Source organism: Toxotes jaculatrix, chromosome 2 (assembly GCF_017976425.1).
Source record: "Toxotes jaculatrix isolate fToxJac2 chromosome 2, fToxJac2.pri, whole genome shotgun sequence".
NCBI classification, from domain to species: domain Eukaryota; kingdom Metazoa; phylum Chordata; class Actinopteri; family Toxotidae; genus Toxotes; species Toxotes jaculatrix.
In genome coordinates, this window is record NC_054395.1 from 16,276,208 (window position 1) to 16,288,563 (window position 12,356).

The 12,356-nt window shown below is 39.3% G+C and overlaps 1 protein-coding gene across 2 annotated transcripts in view; it reads right to left on the bottom strand.

The window, feature by feature from the left end:
* The window catches only part of cpne5a (copine Va), a 67,250-nt gene that overhangs the window by 16,900 nt on the left and 37,994 nt on the right, over positions 1–12,356 (bottom strand). For both annotated transcript variants that reach the window (XM_041051737.1, XM_041051728.1), the window contains 4 exons: positions 11,442–11,483; positions 11,015–11,090; positions 8,979–9,032; positions 8,327–8,388 (listed from right to left, as the gene is read on the bottom strand). In XM_041051737.1, coding sequence (XP_040907671.1) covers positions 8,327–8,388; positions 8,979–9,032; positions 11,015–11,090; positions 11,442–11,483 — 234 coding nt within the window. The remainder of the gene's footprint in view (positions 1–8,326; positions 8,389–8,978; positions 9,033–11,014; positions 11,091–11,441; positions 11,484–12,356) is intronic.

A 12,356-nucleotide genomic window follows, 5' to 3' on the forward strand; every position in this document is an offset into this window, starting at 1 on the left:
GCAGATCTCACTGCAGATTTAATTTAAAAAGAAACATTTCAACATGTGATGAAAAGAATATAAATCTTTCATTAGCCTCTCAGAGTCAAAGCAGTATGTGGCTTTTGGACTTTAATTACCTCTATTTGATTATATCTCGGCCCCAATTGAACGTTAATGAAAATTAATGAGAAACCAATTCACTGTGAAACCAGTCAGGAAGTGATGGTGTATCTAGAAAAGAAACAGCTTTTTTACCCTTCGCTTCAGAAATCATCTAAAATGCATCATGCTAGTCATCACCTTTTATAAAGGGAGCAGTACAGCAAACATTCATGAAAGGACATGAATCAATAGCAGAAATCTAAAATATCAAATTTGGGTCTCAGATCAAATTTATCCAGCCTGCTGTTCGGGCTCTCACTCATATTTCTCATCATCTCTCTGAATGGCTGTGTTGGCAGGCATTCAGATTCAGCTTCTTTTTTTTTTTTTTTTAGTTGGATTTTATACATTTGCATAAGTTGAAGAAAAGTCAGCTCCTTCACCCAGCTAGTACAAATGCCAAAAACTATGCCAGAGACAGTGCTCTGTGCCAGAACCCATAAATTGCCATGTGTGGATGTGAATGCATAAAATTTAAACAAAAGTAGAATTAAATCTGGATCCGTTTCAAACATATTTTGCAACTTGTGTTTGACCAGAAGCATCTGTTAATGGATGGGGAAAAAAACTTTCCTACTGCACATCAATTTCCAATTTCCAGCTTAAGTAAGATAATTTTTGATGTCAGTGTAAGACTTGGACATGACAAAAGGATTCATTAAATTTTCAGTATTTGTGACTGTTTGCTCAGATATCCAACATCTTATTTTTCTATCTTGGTAACAATGTGAACTGCTTGTTTAAACAGCATACATCTTATCCTTAGAGGACATATATATTTAATCTTTTCTGGCTCACGCTCAGCACCCACTGAATGTCTGACGATCCCAATGGGGCAAATCTTTTCTGTTCTAATGAGGTTATGTGAGTTTTTCTCACCCTTTGTTTAAGGGCTAAGGTTGTGGGGGTGTGGTTTATCTTCAAAATGTGGGTGTTGTGAAGCCCTTTGAGACAGTAACAGTTATTAAAGGTTATACAAATAAACCTGATCTAACTGGATGAACGTTCAGTGGAGAATAGGCTCCATCTATAAAGACTGATGAGACTTCAAAGTTGCCTGAAGGTTTTCCAGTTTAATTGACCAAAACAACAGCAGCTACTTTTCCTGAGCTCTTCACACACTGAATCTGGTGTTTCATTTTCCATGGACACAGTTAATCTTTCCCATCATGGATAAGCAGCGCGCTCATTGTTTCATCCCTCCACTGCCAGCTCTAGTAATCTTGTTTATTTTTCTAATCAGTCTGTCATGCAATCTGCTCCAAGCTGAGAATCTGTTAAAAGCAATATCTTTTATTTTCCTTCTCTTAATTGATAAATTAGGCTACAGCATATATGACTGGCGTCACAAATTTCTACCACAGCTGGTGCCGACATAGAGATCTATTGGATAACAGCTGTTCACAAATTGTATTAAATTAAATTCTAGGCTTGCATGTCTAAAATATACATACAATGGCCTCAAGATGCTCTACAATGAACTGAAAGAAAATGAAAAGCTATTCTAGCCAGATGCTGGCTCACAAGAGGAGATCAAAGGAGGGAGTGGAAAGCCATGCACCATCCTAAAACTGATAAAATATTGATAGGTTTAATTTTATGAATCAATGCTTCAGCTCATATAGGTCATCTTTAGGAAAAAAGCTTGAACTCCTATTAATAACATATTTATGAACAGTTTTTAGGTCAGGTGATTCAAATCACTGAGTTCACAGGGCAACCAACTTGAACATAGATTCAGAGTGCACAGAGAGCTCATTCATAGCCAAGAAACACCTCCAACACCAAAACGTCCACACTGTAGGTGCACATTGGGTGTACATACTATACGGAAATAAAAGAAATGTAAGTCTACAATATAATACATCAGAGCACACCTATCAAAAAAGTATACGTAAATCTAATCTAAGTCGCAAAAACAAGCATTTAATCTTTAATATTCTGAGTATGATATGTTAAGAGATGTGTTGAGAGGAACTGCACTGAAAATCATACAGGACAAATTATTAGTTGGGTCTGAAAGAAACACAAAAAAAATAAATAAATAATAAAAATAACCTGAGGTCAAATTCTGTGATTGATCATTTACAATGATTCTTTGCTGTTTCTTCACTTAACTATAAGCGCCATCTGACTAACTCAGACATGTAAATGTTTTTATAGGCTCATTGCTTAGAGTAAATATAGGCATCCATGTTTTTCTGCTTTGTGATTTTTACTCTTTTTTTTTGTTGTTTATTTTGAATTTGCTGTTTCCTATGTGGACATATAGGCTTAAAGCTTCCCTGTGTAATAGTTCTAAGTAGCATTTTTGATGTGATACACAGTCCTGCCAATGGTTTCCCACTATCCCACTGATGTACAGGTGCTGTGGTAACGCACCAGCATGTGCAGCAATATGCCAGCAAAGAAAAAGCAGAAGAAGACTGCTAGCAAGTAAACGCTAATGTAAGCAATGCGGGATATAAAACAGTTTTTTGAGAAAACACCTTTTCAAGTGCATTTTGAGGAAGCAAATGCATTTAACACATTTGTTAGAGATCAAGGACACAAAATGTGTTTTGGTGAGTAAGAGTGAATATAAATGTTTTGTTTGTTTACAAGAAAACTCCACAGGGCACTTTTAATGTATGAGGTCTTTCCTGGCTAGGAATGTTTCCCAACATCGCCAACTATTTCTACAACAGGGGTAACTGAAACAAGGACATATGGTAACACAGAAATACTGCAGACAGGAAGTGATTCAGTGTGTCGTCAGTCACAACGTTGTCATTAATAATAAGTGGACAGATCCATCAGGCTCTTTGAGAACGTGAATGAAAGTAAGAACTGATGAATGAAAAAATAAATGCATGCATCATTTAATTAAAGTTATTAATGAATGCGTAAGTTAATTTCTGGATCCATTTTGTCTTTCACATTTAAAAAGTAAGGATATTTTGGGTTGATACATTAACATAATGAATAAAATGTTGAATATTTACACCCATGTATCATTTTCAGATTAATTTTGACAGCGCTGATGGATGCAAGAATGCATCTGAGTGGGTTTATGTTCAGCTCTCTGCCTCCATGGACCCTTATGAGGACTCCTTATGAGAATTTTAATAAACAAAGATTGCCATTGTTGAGAGAGCACTTCTCACAGAAAACATAAGGGAGACAAACAAAACAGACAGCACAGAGGCTGCAGCAAATCTTTCAAGTTGATTTTAAGGACCTCAAGAGAAAATATCAGAACATCTGATGCTGAAGTGATTTTCTTTCGGGAATTTTCGTATTTCTAAAAAAGTGCTGTGGTCACAGTGTGTTTTTTGTTTATTTTGTTTTTTTAAGTAACAGTCTTTGTCATCAGTCCCTCTCCCAGACGCAGAACTAAAACCGAACAAGAGAACTGATGAGCTTTTAAAGAACCACTCTGTAGGTTTTAGTAGAATTTAGTGGTGAGGTTGCAACCAACTGAATGCCCCTGCCCTCATCCCTCCCTTTCAAAGTGCGTTGGAGAACATACAGTGGCCTTCAGGTAACGTAAAAACACAAAAAGTCCTCTCTAGAACTAGAGTTTAGTTTGTCCTTCATGGGCTACAGTGGAAACATGGCGGTGCAACATGGCAGGCTCTGTGGAAGAGCGCCCGCTCCCAATGTAGATATGAAGAGCTCATGCTAAACTAACGAAAACGCAACAATTCTTACTTTCAGGTGATTATACACTGATGAAAACATAATTATAAAAACTGTATTCCATTTATGCCAATAGATCCCCTAAATCTTACACACTGCTCCTCCACTGGTACCAGTCTCTGTACTACTTCACTCCTCGTGCTGGGTCACAGTAATTAATGAGCTAATCTCTCATCTCTGTCTGAAAGTTTTAAGTGAAGATTACCACTTCTCATTTAACATGATGGATAAAAAAGCTGCTCAACCTTCGAACTGATAGCTCTGATAATAATTCAGTTCCAATCTGATTTTGTAGTACAGAGACTAACTAAGGATTGTCCTTGGTGAAAGTAACTGGTGCTTTCGACAGCCAATAATAACCACAATTAAAAAGCCCAATCAGATTCGTGTTAACACTTTGATCAGAATAAAATGTCTCTTCCAGAGTGAAATTTCATTCATGTTCTTGTCCTGCATATGTTCACTAACTTGGGTTAAGTCCAAGATGTCCTCTGGGAAGAGTCTTTCTTGGTAGAACCATCTATGAACGACCTATTAGTTTATTGCCAAATAGAAGGCATACCTTCTGTTCAATAGCTCCAGCAGTAGTAATTTAACAATTACAAGTAGTAAAGTAAAACTTTCATGTTGTTGTTGTTCTGCCCAGAAATCTGGGCAGCAGCTTTGATGGCCTCTTTGATCAAGAGCTTAGTGATGGTGTCTTTCTCCCTACATTTCAAAAACATTTTAGAATCAAGCCGTTTTATCATTTTGTCATCTGAAGAAAAGCTTTCACAGTTTTATCTCCTCATGGGTTGTGCTACTCGTTATGTTCTGATTTTTCTGTGGTGATTTTCTCCTCATAAAATTTGAGTTTCTGCAGATATTTATCTGTTCTGACACATCATTTGGTGCATGAAAGAAAAATCTGATAACATGGTACGATGTGGTCTTAAAACTTTTGCAGGCAATTTAGGACTGTTGTTTATCTCATTTTAAGGTCTCATCTGACAGACGTATTCGAGACATTTATTATTCCACACGTGTGAGTATGTTATCTCTCACTTCTGGCTGTAAGCTTCCTTTCCTCCAAATGTCATGCAGAAATATGCCTGCACCAATTTGAAGTATGAACAGTGGTGGGGGTACCATGAGTACACACCCCAATATCAGCAAATCCCAGCCCTCATATTTAGGTTACCTAGAACTTGGATAAGTGTTTATCTGGGTTTTAGTGAGTATGAAATGATGTCAAGATGCACCGACTTAAAAACAAAAAAAACCCAATAAATGTGTAAATACATTTTTGTGTAAATGCTGTGCAGCTTGATTTGGACCTACAGGGTATTAGTGTTTACTGTGAGTCAATTTTCCTTCCTCCTACATTTTTTCCTAAGACAAACTAGATCTGAGGCAAACAAGTAGTAAAGGTAAGGGTGAAAACACAGGTACTTTTAGTGTGTGTATATATGCAGTTACAGTATGTGTGACCAATTGTGTGAGCTGGGGAGAGACCAATAGGACAGATCTGGGACACTCAGCCATCAGGAGCAAAGCAGCACAACACTAAAACCAGGGCAGCCACTGATCCACTGAGAAACATTTCCATATGTGACAGGTTGTCTGCCCTTAATTAAGCTCTCAGATCTTCTCCATATTTTATCATAGTCATCCATATTCATTCACAGTGTAGTTGTGGCTGTGGACAAGACTCTCTCCTCTGGGGTCACACTTAACTCACATGTGGAAAATTCCAGGCCACTCAGTAACTGTAGTCAATAACACTGAGGAAAACGTGGATGGTTGTTTGTACTGCAATGGGCAGCAGGAGAGATGGGAAAGGGAATGAGTCAGAGGAGCCAAAGTAATGCATTTAAATCTACTGTATTAAATCCTGCAGCACTGATTTTCTACCTTAATTCCATGTATTAGTCACAGCGACAACACATCTACGATGCCTACAACGCTCACTAATGGTCTCTGTATTCCTGCAGCAAGTTTCATCAAACTAGTTAACTCCCACTATTGACTTATGGTCTAATACCGCATCTGTGAACAGTGAAACTACAGAGTTCAGTGAAGTGACCTTGAGGTATGCAAATAATTTCACATTAGACAAGAGTTTTTGGTTAATCAAACAAAACCTAAAAAATACAGCAACAGAAGACCTTATACTGTATTGTAGATAATATTAGCTTTTTCCCCTTTGTTTTATAGTTTAACAGTTTAGAGGCAGGCAAGAAAGTGGGATGACATCAAACAAAGGTTTCCAACCAAATTTTAAGCAGGGATGCTGCAGTTAGTTCTTGTCTTAGATCAAAAGGCCACTGTGAGAACGAAAAAGGCAGAATCACTGTCTATGACAATACACACTAGCAGTGAGGAGCTATTTTATATATATGTATATACACATATACACATATACACATACACACACACACACACACACAAACACACTGTAAATGTGGCAATGATTTTTTTAACTGTGCTGTTTTTGTTCAATTCTTTTGCAGAGTACAGTGCAGAAGGATCACTGGAGTCTGAGAGAACACGAAGCTTGGATCCTCTTTAAAGATAAACAGTCAGTGCCATCAGGGACAAGAGGGCTGTTGGTTACTGTAGGTACTGAAGAGCTGCTTGTGGTAGCAAGCAGAGTTCATGTGCTAAATTTTTTATCTGCCCCTCTTTAACAAAGGTGGCTATGTTTCTTTGTTGTAACAGTACATGCTAGTTCCTGTTGTGTTTGTCAGGCAAGCAGAAATGTTACTTTAGCTTTTAGACAGTGTTTGAACTTCAGAGTTTATTTCTAACCGTGAGATAAAAACAGCCATCGCCACTCTGGAAGGTCTAACGCTGTGTTCATGCTATATCTACGTCACCAAGACAACCAGTTGTATGGTCCCAGAGTCAGTTGTTTGAGGATTCAAATACTGTGCATTAACAATATAACACCAGACCCATTCAATTTGGGTATAATTACACTGAATGACAGTCTTTGGCTGATGTGAGGCATCCATATTTGTTTCCTTATTAGGCTCTGCCAAGTCAAAGATATCAGAGCATGAACATAAATAACCAACAGCAAGATTCATCCTTTACAGTGGGACAGAGATAATCCGGCAATTCCTGTTTTCTGTTGCAACTGTCACGCTGTCTGTTTTCTTTGTGACCAACATGTCTTTAGCTTTGCACGCAGTTCACACAGAGTGGAAAAGGTTCGTAATTTTACAGCTGACATTTATACAGCTGAATGCTAAGTAAGATAAAAGTGATTAAAGATCCTCTCTAGATATGTTTTAGGTCATTTGCCAAAATGCTTGGAGTGCTTGAAATAAAGACATTAAAAATTCTACTCAGGGGCTTGATTTGTGCCAGATCCTGCTATAACACGATTCGGCACAAATGGGACCTCCCAGACTGGGACCGACACCTATTTGATTGGATCCAGCACTTCTTTTGTCAAAATGTGTAAATAAATTTAGTGTTATCTATTCTGTGTTTTTTTCCCCCCATTTAAATTACTCGTAAATTGCTTGTTTGCTTATTTTGGATGCGCTTTAAACCTAATTAAAAAAGAGAGAGAAAGATATTAGACATTCAGGTCAAAATAGCAAGAACAACAAAATTATTGCCCGAGATACATGTGACTATTACTTAGGTGTCGTTTCAGAACAACGGACGGTGCTGTTTGTTGTGTGTAGCTGCCGTGCTGTGATTAAAGGAAGAGATCGATAGACAGACAGACAGAGAACACGTCACTTTGTGTGTTTTCTTAGTCTGATTGCTTTTCGTGATTGTAAATAGAACTTTCAGCCCTAATTCCATTTTCCCCCCCATTATAGCAAATGACAGACACTTGTCTACTTGTCTCCCCCTGCTGATTTTGAGTGTTTACTGTCAATGCTCTCATTAGTAAATGTAAATAAATAATGTTTTGTTTGTGATGACAGTTTTGTTTACTTTTAACAGCTAGCACCTGGGAGTTGTCCAATGTGCCCCAGCTACTGTGACTGATTTTCTAATGCGTTCCGTGACTTGACCCAGCGGAGCAGCCACCTTCTCTGTGTTTCAGGAGCTCCTGATTTACAAATTAAGCACAGCATCTACTGTTCCTTCAAATAATTTTCTTTTCAAAAGTTTCTCGTGAGGTTTCAAGTATTCACTTGAGTCGTGTAATTTAAATATTGAACAAACAAAAGCTACTTTCCAAACTGGTTGAGATGTCTTGAACTCAGATTTAAAGTGAGCACAGAGAAACTTTCCCCCTTCAGCAGATCAAGGTAAAAAGAGCCATCTAACTTTGCACATCCATCATTCTGCACAGTGAAGCTCAAACATCCAAGTTATTTAACAAAAAGCAAAACACATTTTTTGAATGCAGGGGGACTTTACAAAAATCAATTATCTGCTGTCAGGCTTTAGTTATTGCTCTAAGCAGTCAGCCACAAAGGTAATACATTAATGAACCATGTAACTCTTACAAACAGAAACAACATAACTGGTAGACATACAGTAGACTCACCCTCCTTTGATGTAGTCCAGGAAAGTGTGCTCTGACTCCACACTGAATGACAACAAGGACACCTGGGAGAGAAAAAGGTCCAAACAGTTTATATCATGCTCAGTGATTAAGGAAAGCAGAATTTACCAATCTACACATTAACACTGACCTCCGAGCTAATAACCCACAAAATGACTTTATCCACGCAGAAAGATTTTTACGCAGAGGCAACATACTAGTATCGCAAGCCCTGAGAACATTGGAGTGGCTGCACACTGATGGATGATCAGTGTAATGGATAACTAGAGATTTTAATTACAGAGTCACAACATACAGCAAGAGCAGCCAAAGTACTCAGGCAGGAACAAAACTGTGGCTAATTTATAAAAATCCATCACTACTCTTCAGTAATAGGACAAAGACAAATGTCTGTTCATGCATTACCATGGATTTTGTCACCCCGTTTCAGGTCACCAGAATGTTTTCCCATCTACTTAAATTCACTGTCTGGATCAAAAGCCCTGAGACTGGGAATGGAACAAAAACATTTAACAGAGCTGAACTGCCTCATGCAATTCACTTAGAGGAAACTTCCTGATGAATACAAAAGCAAAGGAGGGCAGTGTGGTGAGTGCACCAGGAGGTTTCCTCTTATCTTAGAACTTAGTCTCACCGTCCCAGAGTTGATGTATCTCTTCTTCTTTATTTTCTTCTTGGCATTCACCACCTGGTATGAAGGCAGAATAAAATAGAAGGATAATGATAATGTAAACTTGCAGCACAATTCTTTTTATCCACCCTTGGGCAAGTAATAAAAACATCTTTGTCCTCCTACTCCATGTCTGTAAGGGTAATGGAGCATAGGGACTGAATCCAATAACTGCAGTGGGTGAGAATGAGATAGCATTGATCATGCCCCGCAGGAAGACACAGATTATTCGGGGGGGGTGGGGGGGGGGGGGGGGGGGGGGGGGTGGGGTACCTACTGTATATTGTGCTGTACATTTTACATGCACATTACCAATCTTTGGGATGGTGGAGCACATGCCTGCTTATCTCTCCCCAAAGCATTTATTTGCAATAAACAAAATGATAATCACATACAGACTGAACTGCATAGTGTGCAAATTCACAGGTGTGCAATTATGTGTAGTGTGTGCAGAAATATTCACAAAAAATGCACAAATATAGGGGATGATAAGGAAAGCTGATTATGAGCGATTACAGCACTCTCTGCTTTAATGTAATGTTACATTTAAAGCTTGCAGCCGAACATGTGTATCCTACGGGAAGCTATCAAGGTCAGGTATCTCTACAGCTCATACTGTGGGTCTGCACACAAACATAAAGCACAAGCCTGGAGGAAAATGTGATGTAGAGTCTAGTATAATGTATCCCATGCTCTTCCTCCTCTCCATGGGCTCTACTCCCCCGTCTTGTCTCTGTGGTTACTCCTCAGTTCCCGCAACACCGAAGATTCCTCACAGCGCCATGGCCATCACTCAGTCACTAGCAGGTTTGAATTACGTCACACAGACGTCACCCTCAATTACACCAGCCCCCGTTAGCATTAGCCAGCTGTCATCTCAACTCACAGAGCTAATGTTTGCAGGCCGCGTGCATGTCATGTTGAGTACACAGGAATCTTCGAGGAGTCGAACTCTGCGGCCTGTGACCTATTCAAATTCTTTATTTATCAACTCTGAAAAGGTGACTTCGTGCAGTTTTTGGCCACATCCTGAAACTGTTTCAAGGGCACTGACCTGGCAAAGAGCACATGAAGAAACTGAAGAAACTGCTGTGTTTCATATTCTAATTAAAATACAGAGAGGTTTGGTGAAGGGTAATGGATGCACCTTCTTCTGCCACATCAGCAAGGCAGCTCTGCATGCCACTCACTCATTCTGTCTTTTTTACTGTCTTTTGCTCTTCTCCGTCCTTACCTATTCCCCTGTACCCACCATCTTTTCCCCTTCTCACTCTCTTCATTGGTGCCACAGCCATGACTAATTCAGAGGCTAATGTAACATGGCAAGTATTTTAATGAGCACAGACTGATAGGAGCCTCCCAGCACCTAACAGTAATACCCAATCTGACCCCCAAAGGACCAACCAAAAAAACTCTAATCAGCAGCATAGTCCTGTTGCATTCCCATTTGTATTCTCACCACAGAAGCACCCTTCCTCATCTGGTCTGCTGCACCACTTAACCTCTCCAGTGCCTAATGCCGGGTAGGGCGAGGAAAGATGGAGGAGGCTCGTTGTTAATCTCAAACAGCCAAAAAAAAAACGGCTCAAACAATCAAGGCCTGGAGAGTTTCCTGTCATTACATTTTTGGATAACAAGAACTTTCCGAGCCAAAGGGTGCACTCATTTGACCTTATAATCGAAGCACTGGCAGTACACTGGCACCCAGAAATTCACCATGGTTTTTTTTGTTGTGCCCTCACAGGATAACTTTTCTTCCAAAGGTGCATCCACAGTTTGCACACAGATTTGTCCAGCTACAATGTGGTTGTTGTGCTTGACATGACATGAAACACATTAAGTAAAAATCTTATATTGAACATGTAGATGAATCACACCCTCAGAGTTGGTTTGCATGGGACAGTCAAATTGAAACAATAGCTGATTTATATGAAGATCCTCTTCTATGAGAGAAAATCAAGAGGGTGATGACACTATCAGCTACCTTTATCTCCACTCACCTCGTAGACGTTTAACTGGCTTTGACCCCGACACAGCTCCTTGTAGCTTGTGGTGAATTCACCGATGAAATCGTGGCTGGAGGGAAGAGAGAAGAAAAAAAAAAACACATCACGTACTGGTCATTCAGACACAGTAGGTCAACGCTGAGAGGTGAAAGATAAGAGTAGCTGGAGGAATTACACTACAACCACTGATCCGCAAATGTACGGTAATAATCAACTTTCAATGAAAAATTAATGGCGATCAAGACAAAAATATTGTGTACGTGGTGGTAGGTTTTCTGTTGAAGGAAGAAATACAATTTAGTTCACAGAGGAGTTCAAAGAGAAGCTCATATACACCGGGCAAGACATTAAATGACATTAATTTCTCTTTAATCAATTTGTAATTATGAATGTCCTGTCGGTGTGTGTGTGCATCCATTACCTCCCGTCTCTGTCCCAGTCATACACTTCCACTTTGATCGTCCTGTGAAACACAGCAAAACAGAGGAAAAAGTCTGTGTGAGCACATTCAACTAATTTGTGAGTCACTACCTTAATGTCCTTGAGGGAAAACTTCACAGAGAACATTTCTGAAATGACACAGCACAAAACAAGCCATTAAAGCTCATTAATTGTTAGTGAAGGTTGAATTAAATCAATCCAAGAGAGCCTGTTCTGCGTTTTGCAAGCAAAAGACGCAAGCATCTTTCTGAAGATCTGATAAGGGTGACATTTTGTTACATCTTTGAAGCTGTGCTGCACACTGAGACTGGTCTGTTTTTAAAATACATTAGCTAATGACAAATCTTTAATCTTTAATGAATCATTAAAGACTGGGACCAGTACAAATCCATAAAGCTTTTGTTTTTAGTTTCTGTCCACCGTGCATCCAAAAAACAAAAGAAGTCTAACATTTTAGGGCAGGTTGGTAAACTAGCATCAAGGATTATAATGAATTGTTTACCAGTGAATTTGTGTTTCTTACAGTGGAGAGAGCAGGTTGATAGAGTTGCCAAAGCCTGGGTGAAGTATTTTCTCCCCTCATGTCAAAGATAGAAAACTAACCTCTTGGGAGGGAGTATATTTTGCAAGTTCCTGAAATAAGTTGGAAGGCGAGAAACCAAATAAGCAAACCTGAGAGAATTCACTGAGAATGAGGGAAGCACTTCCTCTCTTCTACTCAATCTGACGGAAAGATCAGTGATCCCACCCCACCCGCCCCCCACCATCAGCTGCTGTCAATCATCTGTCGGTGGGTCCAGGAGGATACAGGGTGATAGAGGGCTGTCCTGTTATCCCCCTCTGAACTCATTCTGTCTGCACTTAACGTATTTCCCCACCTAACAAATGTGCGTGA